At 51.8% G+C, this 22184-nt stretch overlaps 1 protein-coding gene across 1 annotated transcript in view; it reads right to left on the bottom strand.

The window, feature by feature from the left end:
• IQGAP1 (IQ motif containing GTPase activating protein 1) overlaps nt 1–22184 on the bottom strand; it is a 50046-nt gene that overhangs the window by 12963 nt on the left and 14899 nt on the right. The window contains exons 3-22 of the mRNA XM_079952742.1: nt 15617–15773; nt 14978–15055; nt 14566–14642; nt 13679–13746; nt 13184–13297; nt 12660–12838; nt 11412–11502; nt 10823–10986; nt 10285–10369; nt 9312–9475; nt 8371–8531; nt 7757–7881; nt 6419–6582; nt 5512–5602; nt 4621–4788; nt 4219–4364; nt 2813–2983; nt 1910–1993; nt 352–423; nt 60–129 (exon numbers count right to left, since the gene is read on the bottom strand). Of these exons, the coding sequence (XP_079808868.1) occupies nt 60–129; nt 352–423; nt 1910–1993; nt 2813–2983; nt 4219–4364; nt 4621–4788; nt 5512–5602; nt 6419–6582; nt 7757–7881; nt 8371–8531; nt 9312–9475; nt 10285–10369; nt 10823–10986; nt 11412–11502; nt 12660–12838; nt 13184–13297; nt 13679–13746; nt 14566–14642; nt 14978–15055; nt 15617–15773 (2429 nt within the window). The remainder of the gene's footprint in view (nt 1–59; nt 130–351; nt 424–1909; nt 1994–2812; nt 2984–4218; nt 4365–4620; nt 4789–5511; nt 5603–6418; nt 6583–7756; nt 7882–8370; nt 8532–9311; nt 9476–10284; nt 10370–10822; nt 10987–11411; nt 11503–12659; nt 12839–13183; nt 13298–13678; nt 13747–14565; nt 14643–14977; nt 15056–15616; nt 15774–22184) is intronic.

Below are 22184 nucleotides of genomic sequence, written 5' to 3'. Positions count from 1 at the left end.
TCTTGGGCAGTTTCAGGACATGACTAGCTGCATGGGCTTCCCTTCCTGGCAATACTCACTCAGCGTCTTGTAGTCATCGCGAGCTTTATTGGCACGGATGAAGGCCTGGATCTTCACAATGTCATTGATCTAGCCAAGAGACAAAAGCAAACCCTTTGCCATCCTGTCCCATGGCAAGAGTAGCACAGTAGTGCTTCCATCTATGCCCTTCCACCCCTGGATGTCACTGGACTGCAACCTCCACGATCATCATCATGATTGACACCACTATCATCCATTGGCCCTGCTGGTTACCAGGGCTGATGGGAGGGAATCCAGCAATCCCAGGTGCCCCACCTGCAATGCACTTACATGATCCCGGAAGTACTGCAGCCGACCTCGGTACCGTTTCCGGGCCTGGTACATCCTGGTCATGGCTTGAATCTGTGGAAGATGGAAAAAATTGAAAATGGGTGCTGAAAATGGGTGTTGCACTAAGCTGAGTAGGGGGGAGAGGAGGGAGAATGGGGCTCTGGGACCTCCTGCTTTCTGGTAGAGAAGGGTAGGTGGAGCCCCTGGCTTTGTATCCTCATCCTGGTTGCACGTGGGTCAGATGAAGCCCCTTCCTTTGCTCTCCTTACATTGCCAGGTGAGGTGACAATCCATGGCTGAGCTTTCCAATCTTGGCTGAAGCACACCATGCACCAGGAGATGCCTTGCATGGGTGTGAGGTGGGAAAGGAGGCTTCAAAGCAGGTGGCCGAGTCATTTGCTAGGAGGTTACTGTGGACACGTTTGGGAAGGAGTAGGCCTGGGACGCAGGTGGCGCTGTGGGTTAAAGCCTCAGCGCCTAGGGCTTGCCGATCGAAAGGTCTGCGGTTCGAATCCCTGCGGCGGGGTGCGCTCCCGCTGCTCGGTCCCAGCGCCTGCCAACCTAGCAGTTCGAAAGCACCTCTGGGTGCAAGTAGATAAATAGGGACCGCTTACCAGTGGGAAGGTAAACGGCGTTTCCGTGTGCGGCTCTGGCTCTGGCTCTGGCTCTGGCTCTGGCCAGAGCAGCGATGTCACGCTGGCCACGTGACCCGGAAGTGTCTCCGGACAGCGCTGGCCCCTGGCCTCTTGAGTGAGATGGGCGCACAACCCCAGAGTCTGTCAAGACTGGCCCGTACGGGCAGGGGTACCTTTACCTTTACCTTTTAGGCCTGAGTAGTGCTTGGCCCTACCAAGGGGATGTTGTTTTTGTTTTGCCTGCAGGCACCATGGCAGTGAGGAAGAGGGAAGCAGATGGCCGAAAGAGGAACAGGACCTTCTTTTCCTTTCCTTTTCTTTTTTTTGCGGGGGGTGGGGGAGAGTGAGAGGTTAACTGAGAGAGGCAAAGCAAGTAGAAGAAGATCAGGCAAAAGGGGATCAGGGCAGACAACCACTGCCGGCCTTTTTCTGGAAGAGACATGGGAATATTGTTGGCCTCTTGTGAGAGGGTGGGGAAGCGAAGCAAGCACAGCCAAAGAGGAGGGGGCATGACTTGGGGCTTGGTGGAAAGGCCCAGAAGGCTGGATTAGACCCATGGGCCAGAGGATCTCATATCTGGTCTGTTTGAAAGCAGAGGTTGCCAACTCTTTGGGGCTAGTGGGCATACGGGAATTTTGTGGGTGCTGGTTACAAAATGGCTGCTGCAAGGGCATGGCCTAACATAAAATGGCTGCCACATCTAAAAGAGTGTGGGAAATTGTTGTCAAGCATAAATATGTATAAGTGCTATTTAGAGTATGAAGGGGTTAAGACCAGCCACTAGGAGTCCCAGAGGGCTTGGGCTGAGGCAAGGAAGTGGGAGGGGAAGGAGACCACCAGTTTTATCCATCCTGGAAAGACAGAGTAGGTGTGGGGTGGGGTGAGCTCCAATTCCAAAGTGCCTGACCTAGAAAGATAATTACCTTCACCGCTTCGTCCTTGTGGGCCTCCAAGTACTTCAGGCGGTCTTGATAGGCCTTTCGCTGTTTGTAGCCACGCCACTGAGACTGAAACCAAACCCAACACCAGGTTAGAGACCTCCTTTGCCTGACTGCAACATCTCCTGTATGCTTCTACACCCCCCCCCACACTTCCCTCCAGTCTGCAACCCAAAACTGATCACAGCTGGGGACAGCCACTGCTTCTCTTTGCTCAGCTGCTGGACCAAAAACAGCCTCTAGTGAAAGCCAAACCACCTCAAAACAAGGGACTCTGAACAGAAACAGTGCCAAGGAGCCGTGGCACTGTAATGAGCAGCAAACAGGATCTGGGCTTTCAGCAGCATGGCCAGCTCTCTCCAAAGAGCCTCTCTCACCCAGATTTGAAAACAAGGAACCAAAATACCCACCACCCTTGCAACAGATACCCCGGGGGAGCTTAAAGCTTAAACAACCTTACTCCCCTACCCCAGCAGGAAATACCAAGAAACTCTTCCAAGCCAATGCTGGACTGTTCTCCTGCATGACTTGGTTGGGGCAAAAGAAGCGGGGACTTAGGGGGGCTGCATGGCCCATTGCTTAGCTGCCCATCACTCTGGCACCAGAACTGGGCTCCTCAAATTCTCCACAGCCGTGAGATACAGCCTGCGGAACATGGTATCCCCAGCCAGCAACCGCAAACAACAGAATGAGAACAAAAGGGTTGACTGTGGGAACCTTGAAGAAGCCCAGCCAACAGACCAAAGGAAGCTTTGCCAAGTGGGTACCGCCAGAGACCAGCCACATTACACATCCCTGACCCAGAGTTCCCCACCCTCAATGCCCACCCCCAGCAGCTCTTTGCTTTCTCTCCCCAAGTTCTCCCTGCCCTCCCACCACCCCCTATACCTGGATGCAGGTGATGGCAGGAACTTGCTTCTTCAAGAAACGCATCCGACCACTGAACTCCTGGCGGACAAGGTAGCCACGGCAACAGGCCTGCAGCCTGGTAATCAGGTTCTCGTTGGCCAGCCAGAGCTGCTCTCGGTTGTACGCTGCGGTGACGGCGGAGATGGAACTCTAGATCCATGTTGGCCCGGGGAAAGGCAGTGGGGGGGGGGGGAGAGGAAAAATGCCACACTCAGCATCTGGCCAAAAGGCAACCAACACCCATCCTTGTCCCAGAGGCAGGTCCCTTGACTCAGGGTGATTCAAGAGAACAGCCTTTATGGTGGAAGGAGTTGCTGCCTCTGATGGGCTGTCAGGTACCCCCAGCATCACCTCAGGGAGTGTTTATTCACTCTACCTTCAGCGATCTTTTAACACTTAGCCTTTGCTGCCCTTTTGCCACTGTGTAGTGGTACTACCAGGTTTTACAGTGGTACCTCGGGTTAAGAACTTAATTCGTTCTGGAGGTCTGTTCTTAACCTGAAACTGTTCTTAAACTGAAGCACCATATTAGCTAATGGGGCCTCCTGCTGCCGCTGCTGCATGATTTCTGTTCTCATCCTGAAGCAAAGTTCTTAACCCAAGGTAATATTTCTGCGTTAGCGGAGTCTGTAACCCGAAGCGTATGTAACCTGAAGCATATGTAACCTGAAGCATATGTAACCTGAGGCACCACTGTAATGTCATTTTAATATTTTGCTGATATAACTGTATCTTATGGTTTTTATCTGGAATTTAAACCATTATTATTATTATTATTATTATTATTATTAATGAAGCACCTGGTTTATGCCATAATACATTTCTTAGTGTTTAAGGTACTACAAGGCTATTCTTTTTGCTGCAACTATCTCATATAGCTACTACCTTACAGTTTTCCAGGCATTGTACCAAGATTAGAAAAGCAGGCTGCGCCCACAGGCTTACAATCTAATAGACTTGGCACAAAAGGAAAGTGGGATGGGGAGGAAGGAGAAAAACCAGCAAACTTAAGACCCATTGCTAAAGTTACGTAATAGCTTTTATAATGAGCAGCTGGAAGGGAGGGGAAGAACCAAATGGCAGGTGGTATTCCTGCCAAGTCAAGGAAGTGGGTCCCACTTTTCCACTCCTATCATAGTTGTGTTTTAAAGAAATAGCGAGAAAAAATCTTGCAGCAGAAGCACCCAAAGCTGCCCCCTGAAGTCATAAAGGGCCTTGCACATGTCAGTGACTGAGCAAAGGAAATCAAGGATCACTTGAGAGGGGGCAAAACAAGCCTGATACCCTGCGATGACACCCCTCCCTTGCACTGACCAGGTCAAGAGGCACTTGGCCCTGATTTGGTGGTGCTGAGGACTAGAGGAGGCGGCACATGCGCAACATACCTGGATATCCTCCCGGGAGAGTTGTGTGTTATTTGGCACAAATCCTCCCTGGGGCTCTTCCCAGCTTCCTTCTTTGGTCCTCAGGTTATGGTAATAATGGTAGCCTCCCTTCACCCAGTGCTTCACCCACTCACTGCCGTTGTCTCCTGGAAGAAACGGGATGTCGTAGGGAGGGGGACAAAGAAGCCCTTCTCTGCCTCCGTGAGGAGGAACCGTGGGGCTCTGTGGCACAATGTGTGTAGACACTCCCAGGCAAGTACTCCAGTAGGAGCAGAGTGGGGAGAGGAGGCAAAGCTGGCCTGGATGGCCAAAGACAGCCTTGCTGTCAACACAGCCTCTCCCCTCCACCAGTCCAGGCCCATGCAGACCACAGCCCCATTCCTCTCCAGCCCCCGCCTTCACCTGCTGCCAGTTTCGTCCTCTTGACTTCCGCCAGCTCCTGCTGGTACGTGTCTGCACACTCTGGGGTCACGCCATACAGCCCTACGTTAGCTGAACGCAGGCAGCCCAGGGTCACCCCAACATCTCCTTGGTCCACTGCCTCGTTGATGGCCAGGATCCCTACGGCAACTGAGATAAAAGCAAGAGAAGCCCTTGCGACCTCTGCAGAGACTCAGGCCAAAACACAGGGAGAGGGTAGAGGAAAGTCTGAGCGGCCACAAAAATAAACGTCTCCACCTCCATCGTTCTGCCTGGATACTGAGGTCCAGTGCCGAGGGCCTTCTGGCGGTTCCCGCGCTGCGAGAAGCCAAGTTACAGGGAACCAGGCAGAGGGCCTTCTCGGTATTGGCACTCACCCTGTAGAACGCCCTCCCACCAGATGTCAAAGAGAAAAATAACTACCAAACTTTTAGAAGACATCTGAAGGCAGCCCTGTTTAGGGAAGCTTTTAATGTTTAATAGGTTGTTGTATTTTAGTGTTTTGTTACAAGCCGCCCAGAGTGGCTGGGGAAACCCAGCCAGATGGGCGGGGTATAAATAATGAATTATTATTAAACACCACAGTGAACACTGGCCATTTTACAAGGAGGTCTCAGGCTACTAACTTAGACCTGCAACCTCCCAAGAGATGAAACAGAGACATCCTTGAACCCAAGGGCTAAAATGACCCTAATGCCAGTTGGGTATTAAGAAGCAGGCTTCTGGGAAGCATGACCAAGAGAAATGCCAATGTTCAAACGAACAGAACCTGCTTCCCACACCACTGGCATGGTTGCATCTTTAGATGGAAACAGAGATTGGCAGCCCACCCCCCCAAAAAAAAACTGCTGAAAAGACGACAGGGAGACTCACAGCGCTGGGCTTCCTCTGTGTCCCTGTTTGATTGCAGAATACCTCCCTGGATTTCATCCAGCCAGAGGACAGCCGTTTCATCCCGAGTTTCCTGAAAGGAAAGCAAAACAAGGTTCACCCCCAGCAGAGAAACTGAAGCCAAACCGAAGAGAGGATATCATACCCAGGGGAGGGGCAAAAGGCCTGCTTTGCCTCTCAATCTTCCCAGCCCACTCCAGTCTCAGCCAGTCAAATTTAGACACACTAGATGACTGGAGTGCAAAGCAACATTTGCCTCCACCTACACTGGCTCAGTTTTAAACTAAAATCCATTTAGCTAAATGGAACCCTGTCCAGCTTGCCTCGAACGAAGCACTGATGAAATACTCTCTTCGAAAGGGATGGTGGCAGCTCCTGCCATCATCCCTGACCATCGGCCTTGCTGGCAAGGGCTGATGGAAGTTGGAGTCCAACAGTATCCTGAGGGCACCATATTGGCTACCCCTTGCTCTAAGTGGGTGGAAGGAGATTGGCCGGGTCTCTGGCTCCCCTGCCCTCAGAGAACCAGAAATTTTCCTGATGGGCCAAACGAGACTCAACAGAAGCTCATGAACATAAAGGGAGTTGGGGACAAGCAATGCTATTAATAAACATCAACATTCCATACAAATATTTTATTGATGGGCCAAAGCGGACCCCAAAGCTGCAGCAGAAGTTGCACACCTTGACAGTGCACACACAGGAGGCCACTCAAAGGCCCCTGAGAGCCAACAAAGGCATCACAGCCATCCTCCCTGGGCGTCGAAGGACGGCCCAGGTTATCTGGCCTGGCCCCGCTAAAGTATGGGGCTGTGGAACACTCCCAGCGGAGGAGTCAGACAGTGAAAACCTCCCCACCCCTGGATGCAGGGAGGGATGCCCAACACACCTGAGCTTTCTCCCTCTTGGTGCGGAGCAGCACATCTTGGTAATGCTGTGCTACTTTGGGGGTGACCCCCTCCAGCTTTGCTGCAGGAATCTGCAGTGCTTGCAAGGTCTTCCTCGCATCTCCTTCGTCCAAAGCCTCATTGATGAGCCCGATTGCCAAGATCCCTGGAACAAACAGGACAGAAAGGAAGGATGAAGGCAGGGGGATCTCCGGGGCACATGAGGCACCACCCGGTAGACCTTCTGCTCCTGCTCTCTGCTGGCCCACACACTGCAACTGTTAGGCCAGGCACCTGAGGACGAGGCCAGGAAAGGAAGGGAAAAGCACTCCCCAGTTTACTGAAAGGGCTGAGGGAGCAGCCAGGGTTGACTGGAAGGGCCCACAGAGGGGAGCAGGCAGGGAGGGCTGACTTTGCCGTTTATTCCCTCTAAAGGCTTATATGCCACCCTTTAGGGAAACCACTTTCCCAAGGTGGCTTTCACGCAGTATTAAAATATAAAACAAATTACAAAAGTCATCGTACAACACTAGCCCGAAATATGAATTTATAGAGCTATAGGAGACGTTGTTAAAACCATACACCAGCCATAAAAACCCTAATCGGACTGGCTGAGTTCAAGGCAGCTAAAACCTGACAAGGCCTCTGGCATCTTGTTCCTCAGAGCAACGGAAGCACCTGCTGAACACAAGAGATGCTGGACCCTGGAGGAACTGCCTCCCTCTGATGAGACCCACTTCGCCCTTGCTGACGTTCCCGGGCTGAAGGAGATCCTCCCATTCTCCTGCCCCTGAGGAGGAGGAGCACTGTCTTCTCCCTCAAGGGAGACACTGACCTCACCCTAACAGAGGCCGAGTGCACAGGGAAGACAAGATGGGCCAGACTTTCAACAGCACATCCTGGCATGCTGTCTTGCCTGGTTAGCATCCCAAGTGTTTGGGGTTGCACCGTGTTATTTTCAGCCCACAACTTCCTGTTGATCTGATACTTTTATAGATAAGGCAACCACCTGACGAACCTATGACAGCCTGGGCCAGAAAACTTCCTTGCGTGGCCACCAGTTGAACTAGCCATTGGCCACGCAAAAGACACATACTCCACCTCTGAATATCTCCTTCTGTGCTTTGCTGCCTTCGCATCCATTCCCAGAATGGCGCCTTGATTTCACCAGTGATCTCAGGCTCACTAAGAAGTCCTGCCCACCCAGTCATGGCACCAACAGGACCAATGCAGGGCTTTCGGATCCCAAGCCACCGACTCGCCCTGATGGGGCTTGGACGGAGGCCTGGGCAACAAGGGCATCCCCCCTGGGAAGCTTCCACACCCCAAGAGCCACTTACGCTCATGCTCTTCGTGCACTGCCACGTTCACCCGGTCAACGCACGACTGGATGTCATTCCAGGTGATGAACTCTGCCCCTTCACTCCGTGCCTGACTCTTCAGCTTCAGCAAGTCCTCAATGTATCTGCCGAGAGTCAAGACAGCACATGTCAAGGGGCTGGCCGCTGAAAGAACAAAACATGAAGACGCAGGCAAAGCCACAGGAGATGAAGGAAGTGGAAGGCCTGCGCAAAAGGCACCATTCCCAGTGGCAATGATCTGGAGCACATGAATGCAAAGGGGTTTGCCTGCAGGAAACCCTTCAAGGCCTGCTCCCCTGGCCTAACCCTGAGGGTCCAAAAGCCAGAGCCTCAAAAGGGGCTCTCACAGGCCAGAACTGTCCAATCACTATTTCTACCCCACTTCCTGGAAACCAGTTGTCACTTCCTTCCTACTGGCCATTGGAGGTGCTGTTGGGCCCTCTGGTCCATCCCCAGAGCCTCCACTTGGGACTCAGAGGACTCTGGATCACGATGCCTTCGTCTCCTCCCATTTCGGCCATCAGCAGCACTTGGCCCTTCTCAAGAGAGAAAGGCTGGTGGGTGTGTTGTGGAGGGAGGTGGGGGGGTCTGACCTCTGGGAGTTTTCATCCTCGACATTTGTCAGACCCGTCACTGAGCTGCTCAGCTGCTTCCAGACCATGTTGACATCCCCGGAGTCCAGAGCTCGGTTGATGAGGGCCACTGAAGAGAGCATCTCCACAGCCACCGACAGTTCTGGGTGTGTGAGGTGACCCTGAGGAGACAGAGAAAGAGGACCATGCTGACCACACAAAGTGGGGAAAGGGAGCCTGGGAAGGGAGGCCAGGACTGCAAGGCCTCAGGGGGGATGGTACTGGCTAAACTCCACTGGCAGAATGTCCGGTGGAGGGGAGGGATCTGGGGCCGGGTCAACAATTTCAATGTTCTTATCATTTCTTCCTCTCTGGGAAAGCTGAGCAAAAGAAGCATTCTGCAATATCCCTGGAAGGCCAGGCTGAAAGCCTGACTTGGAGGGATCTACTTGTGCACATGAAGTAGACATGGACAAGAGGAAAAAGCCCAGATCACATCGGCAAAAATACCAGAGGTATTTCAGAAGCAAATGGTAGGAGAAAACCTCATCACTCCCCATTCCTGCACTGCCAAGTTCAGCCAGCCAGCCAAGCAGCACCCCCCCCGCCCCGCCCCAGGCACAGCTTGATCCACCTTCCCCAAATGCTCATTCCAGCATGAAGTCCCAGTGATGCTGCAGGAGGGGAGAAGGATGAAGGTGCCCCTGGGAGGCAGAGTGGCCGGCATGCTTGTGCATGTAGCTCATGGAAGAGCTTCTTGTCAAGTTCACATCCCACATCCTGCTCGGGTCATGTTCCTCACTGCATACACATGCAATAGGGAGCTGCAGCCAGCGCCTTGACTCGCGGTAGAAAACATGCATTTCTCACGGATGCACACAGGCCTGGCAGGAATGCCCAAACAACGTCTCACAAAGGCCCCTTAAAAGCAAACCATCAGCAAAACCCTTCAAGGGACTTACGTCCGGACTCTGCTGTTGCAGGGTGGCCAGTTCCTTCTGGTACAGCTCAGCAGCAAACGGATAGACTGGAGGCAGCTGGGCCTCGGGGTTCATCAGTTCCACCACTGTCTTCTCAGCGAGGCCGTTGCGGATGGCTGTGTTGATCCTCCCCACAGCTGCCAATCCTGAGAGCCCAAGGAGAGAGGAAGGAAAGGTGAGAGGCTGAAGCTTTTGCTTCCCTGGAGGCTGCTGGGCGTACCAGCAGGGGTGCACCCACCTTTGCCAGGAGCAAGCCAGGTGCACCAAGAAGAATAACAGTGATGGCAGGTTGCTGGCCCCCGAGAGCAACTCCTAGGGAGGATGCCAGGCTGAGCTGCTTCTTCCTCTTCCAAATGGACAGAGTGAACAAGGAGATCTGGCTGCTTCAAGCAGCGGACAGCAAAGCACCATGTCTTCCCCTCACGAGGAAAATGTCCACTTCAACCACAGCAGAGCCCAAGGCAACAGGTTCCTTGGGGCTGCAGGACTGCTTTTTTCACAACAGGGACAATGCTTCACCTGAGGTTCCTCCCTCAGGGAGTAATGTAGCAGGAGGGAAGGACTTGACCCCACCCAGCAGTGCCAGTACATCCCAAGGGAAAGATGCCCAAGGGCACCTGGGCCACAGGGGAGGGGAAATGGAAGGGTGTGCCAGCCACAGCCGCATTAAACAAATGAAAGTTGAAAAAGATGAGGAGGGGATTAATAAAGAAAGCAAGAGTGAGATGGTGTGTTCTTAATGGGAGGGAAAGTGAAGCTGGGGAGGTTGCTCTCACAGCAGTCACAAGAAAACTGGGTGGGAGGACAGCCCCCTGCCCAGACACCCCTCAGAACCTGCAGGAAGGGAGGGCGGAGGGGTGAAGAGAGGACTTGCTTTCCAGTTGAAGCACAAGAAAGGCCTGCCCTGTCCAGCTGCAAAACCCAAACTGCAGGGGCCCCACGGAGGAGAACTTACTCTGCTGGTACTGCTGAGCCATGCCGTTTGCCACGTCCACCCCGGCCTGCAGCTCCTCCTTCTGCAAGGGCCCAGCTCTGCCGGCCTGAGGGAGGAAAGAGTAGACTTGTCTGCACTGCCTCCAACAGCCCCGGCAGATCCAGAACCTCCCTTTATTTCCTTTCTGCTGACCCCCTTATTCATGACCGGGAAAGTGGAGGAGGCGGCAGCAGCAGCATTCTGTGCAACGCCTCCCACAATTCCCAGTGCTTGGCCGAACATGGAGAGCAGCAGCTGGGCAGTATCTCAAAGCAGAACAGGAAGTTTGCTCTTGGGGAAGAGACCATGAATAGGTCAGGCCAACTGGATTAGGAAGCCAGTGGCCAATGCTGAAGAAAAACTTAATAGTTGCTCAGGGCCACCATGTATTCACGGGGTCTGTGATATGCGGCTGAATGTGTTGTTGGTCCTTAAGACATCCTGGGTGCCAACTGTACAACAGCGGAAGGAGCTCCTTGCGAGCCAGGCGCCAGGACCACCCACCCGCTGGCTCCCCTACCTCCAGCTTCTGCTGCTTGTCCCTCAGAAGCTGCTTCAGGTACCATTCGCTGTTCTCCGGCCGCAGCCCCCGGAGACCCAAGGCTGCCGATGACAGGACAGCGTACAATGCGGCAGCGTCTCCTTGGTCCAGAATCAGGTCAATCTTCGACAAGGCTGAGTGGGCTGAGGAGAGAGAGAAAGAGAAGGAAAGCTAGACGGAGCTGGCCTTGGGTAGGCCTCCTCAGGAGGGCTTCTTCACCTCCACCACCCCATGCAGAACCCCAAATGCTCCCCATGCCTGAGATGTCCCAGAGCACAACAGAAGGTTCTAGAAGCCAGTGGGGGAGGGAGTGGCAATATGGACAGAGGATGGTCTCTCCTGGCACTTTGCCTCCCCCGTCCTGCTGCTTACTCCCAGCTAAGTCTCTAGTTCGGCATCTCAAGCACATTCATGAGGCAAATGGAGCCCACATAGAAGGATGGTGTTGGAGCGTAGTTTTTTGGGAGGGCATCCAGAGATGGAATTTTCTGCTTCCTGAAGGAGCTTCTTGGGCAAAGAGTGTCTCATAAAGAAGCCAGGAGGGCTAGGATGGGGATGATGGGCTTACTGTTGACTTTGTTGACGTTGCCCTGGATCTCTGCTTGAGTAAGCAGCTCTTCATACACGTCCCTTTCCCTTTCCATATCCTCAGAGGCAATCTGAAAGAAGAAGGGAGAAAACAGCAGTCAGGATAGGAGCACCTCCTTAGAGCTGCCTTTGGGGGGTGGCAGCAAAAGCTTCCAAGGCGCTGGCATGGGGCTAAACAGGTTGACGGATGCACTAGACCCACGTGGAGACACTGCTGCAAGGGCCTCTAGGCCTTCCTCCCCACTGCCCAAAAGCAGGAAGGTGCTTGGAGACTCAACACCGAGTTCCTGCAATGAAAGGGAACATTCCCTGTCGCCCCCATTCTCCTCCCAGACCAAGCAGCACTGCCAGAGGCACATTCCGAAACATCTAGCAAGAAATAACTGAGGCTCTTGTGCAAGCCACGTGGCTGCAAGGCAATACCAGCTTTCAGAGCCGCATCCCAACGCTGCAAACGTGTATTCAATCAATCTACTGCAGTGTCAGGGAGCATTTCTAAACTGAAGGCTGCATTCCTATCTGGGCAATCTTCCAGAGGCCACATACCAGCAGCGCACAGGGCCAGAGGCAAAAGTGGGTGGAGCAACTGATGCAAATTTCACCTCTGCACAGTTCACAGTAGGCTAGTTACTACACAAACCTAGAGTTTGCTTTGCCAGACATCAAGCGCACCTCCTACCAGACAAAAACACTCAAGGAGAGTAAACTGGACTGGGGAGGCATGTGGCTTAGGAGGGGGTGTGGCCTGGGGAGATTTACAATTTAATCGCACTTTCCTTACTGCTTTGAGCTTTACAGGAAAAGCTGTGTGTTAACTATCACAGTCTGGTTTGCAGACAGACAGAAAGAAAAAAAGAAATTCGGCTTAGGTCACTTTCCTGCCAAGTTCCATGCAAGTCCCGATTCCTAGGCAAAGAGACTTTTCCTATTTTAATTCAAAAGCATAATGCGGCATGTGCATCGGCAGGTCCTGGCACTGCACTCATTCAAGCACATGCCCTGGAGAGGTGCAAGAGAAGAGCAGGGCACGGCAAGCCTTTCCTCCCCACAAGACAGAGCTTTCACCTTGTGGCAAGCCTGCTCTACCCTGAGGCAGCTGTGGGTCAAAGCCAGCAAAGCAATCTCTCCAGCTGCAGGTCTAAGCACTTCCACAATATGGAGCAGAAAGAGCCACATGCAAACCTCACAGAGGTTTGGGTCATTCGGCGGTATACAAAATAAACTCTACCTTGTTCCGTGCATTTTCTGTCTTGTCCCGCTTTGCCTGGTACAGGGTGCTCTGGTAGGTGGGTGCGAGGGGCTCTTCCAGATTCACCAACATGGCATTGGGGTTCCTCATTGCTGCAAATGTTTCAACAGGAATCTGGCGGTCGATGGCGTCGTTGATTGCAATCACAGCCGCATGCACTGGAGGGAACACCAGGCACAGGCTCTGGTCAGTCACAGCCCTGGAGATGCTCAATGAGCAACCCAACCCCACAAGCCCAAGCCCCTTCCTTTTCTTGGGAGGAGAATGTGGGCACTTGGGCAGAGAACAGGAACTCTGGCAGAACACTGGCAAGCACCCGTGGCTGCAAAACAGGTGCTCATCTCAGAAGGCAACCTCCAGGCCCTGCATGATATAAAACCTCTGCCACTTTTACAGACCGAATCCCTTCCATCATATTTAATTCTTCCAATAGATTATGTCTCCATGGTAATGCTCTATCTCACACGACCAACCCGAAAAGAGTGAAACCCATTTCCTCTTACGTGCTGCTTCATCCACAGAGAGCTCGTTGGCCAAAATCCCACCAATCTTTCCAAAGGCAGGCATCTGAATCCCATACTTCTCCAGCTCGAGCCTCATGTTGCTGATTTCCTCCTCTGGAATAGCACAATGGAAAAGGACCAGCAGGTGAGCCCCAGGATATGCCCATCTGCCCTTTTGAAAATACCTGGTAAAGCCAGCCAGCCAGCCAAGGGTTCAACAAAAAGGCAGCCAGGTATTTCCCCATCTCCTTCCCCCCTGCCATCCACAAATCCCAGTGACAGGTCCAGCCACTGGTGGAGGAGATAGCACCTGGGAAGGCCCCCACTCGAGAACGGCAAGGCCTGCTCCAAGTCTGGGGTTTGATCTTTAGCAGAATGCAAAGGGAGGCTCTGCTGTCCAACCCAACAGCCAGACGGTGCCCTTTCTAAAAACAAAAACTCGAGCCACTTCCTCCATGACCGACCCAAAGACAGGAAGGCAGGAGCTCCCCTCACCTGTGAAGTCCACTTTGCCATACAGGTCTTGAATCTGCGGGGCCAATCCCAACTTGAACAGGTACAAACTGAGGAAAAATAAAGGACGATCAGGCAGTGTGTGTGGGGGGGGGGAATTTGGTTTGTTCTTTCTCTTGCTTTTATTATGCATTTTGAGTTTTTGTACTGTTTTTATGCTGTGAACCTCCTGAGATCTTCAGATGAAGGGCGGTATACAAATTCAATAAATAATAAAATAATAATAATAAAAACTCCTGGGGGAGATTAAAGGAGAAGCCACAGAAATGCTGTTTGAAGGAAATTTGTCAGATCTCTTCCTCTTGTGACTTTTAGATTCAAGTTGCCTCTTGCCCTTAAGTCTTCTGCACATAGAAGATCTCCCCCTGCCAGAACAGGGCAAATTAGAAGCAGGGAGACTCCCTAAATTCCCAAGAATAAATAGTTTCTCACCATGACAGAAACGGAGGGGGGGGGAATTGTTCTGTAGGGGGCAGGATTAATCACCCATCCATGCTGATGTTAGCACAACTGATTCAGGACCGAGGCAGGAAAAGTTTAATTTCTTTTCTGGCCACCCTAGAAACTAATACTGTATAGCCTTGTTAGCGTTAGCATGTTCAGTTTTCCAGGCAGGAACTATGGGTGCGTGGCTTAATTTTTGATAGAATCAACAAACATAATGTAAGCCCAGATGGGGTTTAAGTAGGCAGTATGCATTTCCTTGCCAACAAAGCAAGGAAAGTGAGAACTGACTGATTCTGCTGGGAAGCAGACTGTTGATGCCGGTTACCTTTCTAAGAGACAGAGAGAAAGGGGTGGGCAAGGATGTTTCTTCCGGCCTCAAAACATCATCTGTTGGATCGCCTCACCTGCGCCCCTCTGATTACCTGAGTGCGTGAATGCAGTAGATGCAGCGTGGCATGTTCTTCCGGTCATAGATGTCTGTTGTTTCTGGGTAAAAAATCTAAATGCAAAGAAAAAGAGGCCCACTGAGTCCTCCACATGCTTGGCAGAGCAAAACAGAGCAACCGTTTCCCCAAAGCTCACTCCTCCACTGTGCCCACAAGCTCAGTCCTTTTGTGGGAAGGGGGGAACAGGGAGAAGAGAGGGGGCACTCTGCAGCACCCCAAGGAAGAGTTGGCAGGAGGGAGAAAGATGACGACTATGCCAAGAACCTGGAGTGAAGAGGTAAAGTGGTTTGGAGTGCTCCAGCCTTGGTTCCCATGTGCCTAATTCTTCTGCGACCCCCCCTCCCCAACCTTCAAAGACTCCTTCTGTTTCCAGTCCAGGCAAAGTTACCTTGGGGAGGCCAATCTCTGCCATTGCATTCAGCCACTGAATCACGTTGTCTGTATGCCGGAAGTGGAGGCCTGTAGCCTGAAACGCAGAGGAAGAAGCGGGAGATGTGAAGGAAGGTGCACTGTAAGTTTCTTTAAAACTGCTTTCAGTATTGTGTTTTAGTATTGTAACCTGACCTTAGGGTGAAGGGCAGGTAATAAAATACGTAAATAAATAAAACAACGAAGAAGCATCATGCACACAGGAAGACTGTGTTCAGGTGGATCAGCTCCCTTCACCCCAGAAGCCAGGGATTGGGGGTGGGGGTGGGGGTGGGAGTCGTGTTGACACATTTCTGTGCAAAAGCTGCCACCTGAGCCTCACCGTAGCTGCAAGGGCCTTCAGAAAGCATCCCATGCTCTCATCTAAGGAAGACTTTCTGTGATCAACAAACGAAACTGAGACTATTCACATACTTTCTTATTGCTAGTGAAAAGCCATGCACCAATTCTCAGAAAACGAAATAAAAATCGGGGCACACCAACTGTAACACATCTTCTCATATATCCTGCTCTGGGCTTTCCAGCAGCTGCAGTTGGGCTGACTGCTTATTTCTGCCCCCGCGAGATGCTTCATTACAGAAGAAAAATGCTTGCCTACCTTATACCTGGTCTGTTCCCGGTCGTAGATCTTCTTGAGAGACACCACTTTGGGGGAGAAAAAGTTTCCAAGTTTGGCCAGGTAGACCCCATTCCTGAGCCCCTCCTCCAGCTCCGTTGTGGGGGGCAGCTCTTCACTGAGGCAGGCCTCCATCCACCTACAAGCAGGAGGTTTGGGGGGAAAGGACGTGAGTTGGGAAAGAGACCACCCAGTTCTAGCTTTTTAATTTTTTACGCTTGCATGCCTGCCTTTCAACAAATAACTGCCAAGGATGGCTCATAAGGAATTAATAAGATCAACTGCGGTGGGGAAGGGCTGTGGAACTGCATTCCTGACCCCACTTGGACCTGCACACAGACAATGCACCTGCTTGAGCACCTGGCCCAGAAAGGAACTCTCCCTCCTGCAGAGGCTTCCTTGGTCAGTCACCTGCCACTGCCGGTTCACACAAGGAGGCACCTCCATTAATAATGGTCTCTTGGGCCTGCCAACCAAGTGGTCCCCTCCAGCTACCTGTTATAAGTAAAGATGGCCAAGAATCAAGCTGGCAGGCACCAAGGCTGAAAAAGCCAATGCAATTCTGGGCTGCATCAATAGGAGTATTGCATCTAGATCAAGGGAAGTAATAGTGCCACTGTATTCTGCTCTGGTCAGACCTCACCTGGAGTACTGTGTCCAGTTCTGGGCACCACAGTTCAAGAAGGACACTGACAAACTGGAACGTGTCCAGAGGAGGGCAACCAAAATGGTCAAAGGCCTGGAAACGATGCCTTATGAAGAACGGCTAAGGGAGCTGGGCATGTTTAGCCTGGAGAAGAGGAGGTTAAGGGGTGATATGATAGCCATGTTCAAATATATAAAAGGATGTCACATAGAGGAGGGAGAAAGGTTGTTTTCTGCTGCTCCAGAGAAGCGGACACGGAGCAATGGTTCCAAACTACAAGAAAAAAGATTCCACCTAAACATTAGGAAGAACTTCCTGACAGTAAGAGCTGTTCGACAGTGGAATTTGCTGCCAAGGTGTGTGGTGGAGTCTCCTTCTTTGAAGGTCTTTAAGCAGAGGCTTGACAACCATATGTCAGGAGTGCTCTGATGGTGTTTCCTGCTTGGCAGGGGGTTGGACTCGATGGCCCTTGTGGTCTCTTCCAACTCTATGATTCTATGATTCTATGATTCTAAGGCTAAGGCTGGCTGATATCTGGTTTTCAACATTGTGATATATCACCAGTTAAACATTGTGATATACCAATATATAATGATGTCTGAAATAAAGATGAAACTATGTAGAGGCGAACAGTAGGGCTGGGTGATATCTGGTTTTCAACTTTGTGATATACCACCAGCTAAACATCTTAATATTCTGATATATCACAATGTCTGAAATACGGATGGAGATATATAGATGCACTGGCTGGCTTCACAGTTTTTCCCATGTTGTGATTTTTGCATAACACACACACACACACACACACACCATATTGAATCCAGGTCAAAAACTATGAAAACAATATAATATCATGATATGGACTTCAAACCAGTTTTGAACAATATATCGCCTAGCCCTAGCCAAGGCAAACTCCTTTGAGAACATTGTCCACCACCTTGGGTTTCAACAGCTGAACAGCATCCCACAGGGCATAAGCAGAGGTGACCCTCAGCCTCTTTGCCCAGTGACTGAGCAGCAGCAGCAGCAGCAGCCCTCCTCGCAGGGGTGTTGGTTGTACAGTGTGTTTCAGTCACTGCCCTGGCTTCCCTCAAGCTGTCATAGTGAAGACAATCCAGCTAGCTTCAGGTTCGGCCCCCTCAATTCTGAAAGGACCGAGAAAAGACCTTCCAGGCAGAACTGCTTTGGCAACAACTTCCTTCCGACTACAGAATACAAAACAGAAAAAGGGTGACTAAGGAAGCAGCAGGATTACCGCATCTGCTGGGGGTGACTTTGGCTGAACCAGCGACAACTGGTCCCGTCCTTTTTCTCCCAGAAACCACAGCTCTGCACTTCCTCCTCTGCTGGGTGCTTTTCTCTTTCACCCCCCTTCCTGTTTATTGCCAGGGAAGACAGCTGCCCAACCCCTCCCTCTCTTCACGGCCTGCTCCAGCCAAGTCTGGGGCAACATCCAAAGAAGAAATGTATGCCAAGGGTCATCTATGGGCTACAAAAACAAGCCACAAGGCATCCTCCAAGATGGTGGGGCAGGTGGGCACAGGTGCTTTCTGCATGGGTAAAATGATGCCAGAAGAGGGGAGGCAATTGTGCCCCTTCCTGTCTCCAATAGAGCAATGAGTCTAAGCCACAAGGAAGTCTCTTGCAGGGGAATGAAGGGGCCCAGCTGTCCTTGTAATAGCCAATCTCTGGCTTCTGCAGGGGGGGCTGTGGCCTCCATGAACCATCCATGCTGGATCCCCACTAGCAGCTGCCTGGGGGAGCCACAGGAGCTCAGGTACCCTCAGCTCCTTCTCAGCCCTAACGTGGGGAAAGTTTTGGAGCGTTGCTGAGGACCCCAGAAGGTGACGCTTCAGCAGAGGCATCTCTTCCCCAGGCCAACTGTGGAGTGGAGGCCCTGGGGGACCCACAGCCCTCTCTGTCTCCCTCCCTCTGGGCCAGGGCTCTGCTTCCCTACCTGCATGTGCCCAACCAATACGGGGGGGGGGGGGGACACAGGGGCACTGGCCTCCCACTGTCAGCTCCTCAGGCTGGGTGGCGAGGGGGGGGGGAGGAATAAACCAGCCATTGAAGCCTCTGACAAATAAGTCTACAATGCTCAGGAAGGGAGGAGGGAAAAGAGGCAGAACCCAACACACCCAAACACACCAGCCAGACATGTTTCACCATGAGAGGAGGAGGGGGAGAGCCCTCTAAAGCTTGCAGCTGGACAGACAATTTGGAGGCGGGGCACTGCAGGGAACTCGAAGAAGCAGCACAGGAAGTGCAGGTGGCAGATGTGGGGTGGGGGTTGATTTAGCAGGCTCCAGAAGGGCCGGCACACTCTTGCAAACCTTTGAGAACAACTATTTCTAGGAGCCTCCAGAAAGCCCCTTTCCCCACTTCCCGAGCCAGAGGCTCGTGGGCTTTCCTGGCTGGCTCCAGCTCTCCAATGCCCTCTGAGCCAGGCAGAGAAGTAGGGAAGGAAGAAGCTTCCCCCCAGCCTGCAGCAGACGCCCCCTGCCCCCCGGCATTTGCCTCTGCTCTGCCACCAAAAGCCTCTGGTAGGAAAAGGAGCAGAAAGGAAAGTGTGGCTGGGAGGCCTGCTGTTCCACCCCCTGACAGTCCCATGAGCTCCGAAGGTGGGGCAGCTACTGCCACACCCCTTCCTCTGTTGCACAGGTCTTTTCTTTCGGTGAGCTTTTTTCAGGGTGGGGGGCACAGGGAGCGGAAAGCTGCCTCTAAAAAAGCACCTCTGGAAAGGGTGCATCTCTGCGAGAGAAACTGCTTTGTCTAGACTCACACAGAGAAACAGCTAGGAAAAGGAATCCAGCCCACCCGGAGGCAGTCCTGAAATGGAAAGTTATTTTCCAAGGACGAAGCAACATTTCACAGAAACTCTGGCCAAATCCTCAGATTGCTCAGTTCCAACCTCTTCCTCTTACACCCACCGAAAGAAACTTTCCAGTGAGCGGCTCAGGCAGGCAGGCAGGCAGGCAGGCACTGCTACCAAATTTAAAGCATGACATCATCCCAGGCCACACCCAGGCCTGCTGTGGCTGCTGTGGCATTGAATGTGCTGGCAGAGTTAGGCCAAGCAAGGCAGCTGGGCTCTGGGAAAGACCAGTGCCCAGGCAAAATGTTTCCTGCTCTTAACACTGCAGGGAAAAAGGGCCCACAATTTGGCACTCTGAGGAAACATCCCCCATTTTCATGCACCCCAGCTGGGACAAAGAGGCGCTCTGGGCAGCCCCAGCCCCACCCAGAAAACCCCTCCCCATTTCTGCCACCAGTCTCTGGTGCAGGATGCCAAGAACACCTGTTGAGAAGGTGGCTTATAAATAATAATAATAATAATAATAATAATAATAATAATAATAATAATTATTATTATTATTATTATTATTATTATTATTATTAATTTATACCCCGCCCATCTGGCTGGGCTTCCCTAGGCACTCTGGGCGGCTTCCAACCAAATATTAAAATACAGTAATACATCAAACATTAAAAGCTTCCCTAAACAGGGCTGCTTTAGAAGGCTAAGCCTTCCTGAACTCTCAGAAGAGCCTCATGCACTGCTTCCTTCCTCCATCTCCAAGGAGGCAGCAAGAGAAGGGTGCTCTCTGGGCAAACAGCAGCCCTGCCAAGGGGAGCCGGGCAGGAGGGACTCTCAAAGGGAAGCAAAGGACTCTCTGAGGCAGAAGAGGAGGTCAGATGCTGGTGGGGCCACAACCCCCAAGCTCTCTCATCAGACTGAATGGGACAAAGCTGTGGGCAGCCATCCATCCTGGGCCTGCCCATCACCCATGCTTATTATGGCAAACAGCCAGCATACTAAAACCAGAATTTCTGCATATAGCCTGCCCATAAAAAGCAAGTTTAGAGTGAGAGACTAGGATTCACTGTTTCCAGGAACCCTTCTCGTAGTGAGAATTTTGTGGGTGAGCTGAGAGTTTGTTTGGACGCTGGAGGCAGAGGAGGAGGATGTGTCAGAAGGAAAATGATTTGATATTGATTTATTCATATATTATAAATTTTGCATTAACATAATGTTTTTACATGTAACTGTATTTTTTGTAATATTTTGTTTAAGTTGACTGTAGTTGCTTCAGTTTTCTGTACACAGCTTAGAGATACAGTGGTGCCCCGCAAGACGAATGCCTCGCAAGACGGAAAACCCGCTAGACGAAAGGGTTTTCCATTTTGGAGGCGCTTCGCAAAACGAATTTCCTATGGGCTTACTTCGCAAGATGAAAATGTCTTGCGAGTTCCTGCGGGTTTTTTCTGATAAGCCGCTAAAAGCCACTAATAGCGCTAATCCGCTAAGCCGTCAATGGGCTTGCTTCGCAAGACGAAAAAACCGCTAGACGAAGAGACTCGCGGAACGGATTCTTTTCGTCTTGCGAGGCACCACTGTACTTTTAATATATCATATTTAATATGTTATCATAATATAAATAATCTAAAAAGAGCCTGCTGACACCAAGTGCAGAAAAAGAACCTGTCAGCAGCACCAGGAGGAGAATTCCCATTTCTACAGGCAGCTAAGCTGTCAAAAAGGTAAAGGGAAAGGACCCCTGGATGGTTAAGTCCAGTCAAAGGCGACTATGGGGTTGCAGTGCTCATCTCGCTTTCTGGCCGAGGGAGCTGGCACTTGTCCACAGACAGCTTTCCAGGTCATGTGGCCAGCGTGACTAAGCCACTTCTGGTGCAACGGAACACCGTGACAGAAACCAGAGCACACAGAAACGCCGTTTACCTTCCCGCCGCAGTGGTACCTATTTATCTACTTGCATTGGCATGCTTTCGAACTGCTAGGTTGGCAGGAGCTGGGACAGAGCAACACTTTGTTGCATGCCAGGAGTATTTGTTGCCCCACTGAAATTCACAGCCCTATGTTAGCTGTGCCCATTAATTTCAACGAACATACTCAGAGGAAGACTAGCATGGGGCACAACCCTTGATCTACAGATTGAAGGCAAGGCATCCGCAACGGTAATCAAGGCCCATCATATAATCAAAACCAACAAATCCAGAAAACTCTGTCAGCACAGCAGGGACAAAATGGGAGTGGGAAGGAGTTTCCTCTGAAGGGCAAGAAGAACAAAGCAAACCCGTCCGACTTGTTTGGCCTCCCCTGAAGGGCCCTCCCCGTGCGGAAAACTAGGTGCAGGCAGGAGGAGCGCCAGGTAGTTCTGGGAGATGTTCCAGCCACCTTCATCGGCTGCAAGGAGGAGGCAGCCTCCATTCCCCTGCCCTGAGGCCGCCACCTCAGCCTTAGAGAGCAGCTGCTGCAGCCCCATCCTTTGGAGAGGCAACTGACCTCCTGAGCCAGGCCCTAAAAAAAACCCTGGCAGCCAGCCAGGTGGGCTGCCCTTCTACTTCCTTCTCTCTACAGCGCCTGCCATGGATCATGACCCCTGCCTCTCTTTGACACCTTCAGCCCTCCATTACTGCCTTGGAACTTGACCTCCTCTGGCCTCTCACTCCTCAGGCGCTTGACCTCCACCAGCCCATCTGCCTGTGGGTGACTGGCCAGGTCTGTTGCCCTCCCGGCCCTCCATCCGGGGCAATGGGAGCTGGAGTCTGACAACAGCTGGAGGGGCCCTGGGTTGGGGAAGGATGCCCTGGAGATGAAGCCCCCGAAAGATCAACACTTCTCTGCCCAGATCTCCCCCAAGAGGTCCTTTGTCTTGGGACTCCAGACACAAGCACACCACTGGGCCAGCCCTGAAGTGAAGGCAACCATAGGCCCGAGTCCTGAGCTGCGCCTTTCATCTGGAAGCTTCCTCAGCTGAGGCTTCCTAGTTCTTTTTGCGTATCATTCCATTTTCCCAACATGTATTCAAAGCAGCATGCAATGGAAAAAATAAACCACAGCCATAAAACCAAAGACACGTGAGATTCAAAGCAGCTCTCAGC

This window comes from Podarcis cretensis (genome assembly GCF_951804945.1).
Source record: "Podarcis cretensis genome assembly, chromosome: 14".
NCBI lineage: Eukaryota > Metazoa > Chordata > Lepidosauria > Squamata > Lacertidae > Podarcis > Podarcis cretensis.
This window is presented reverse-complemented; position numbering and strand designations above follow the sequence as displayed.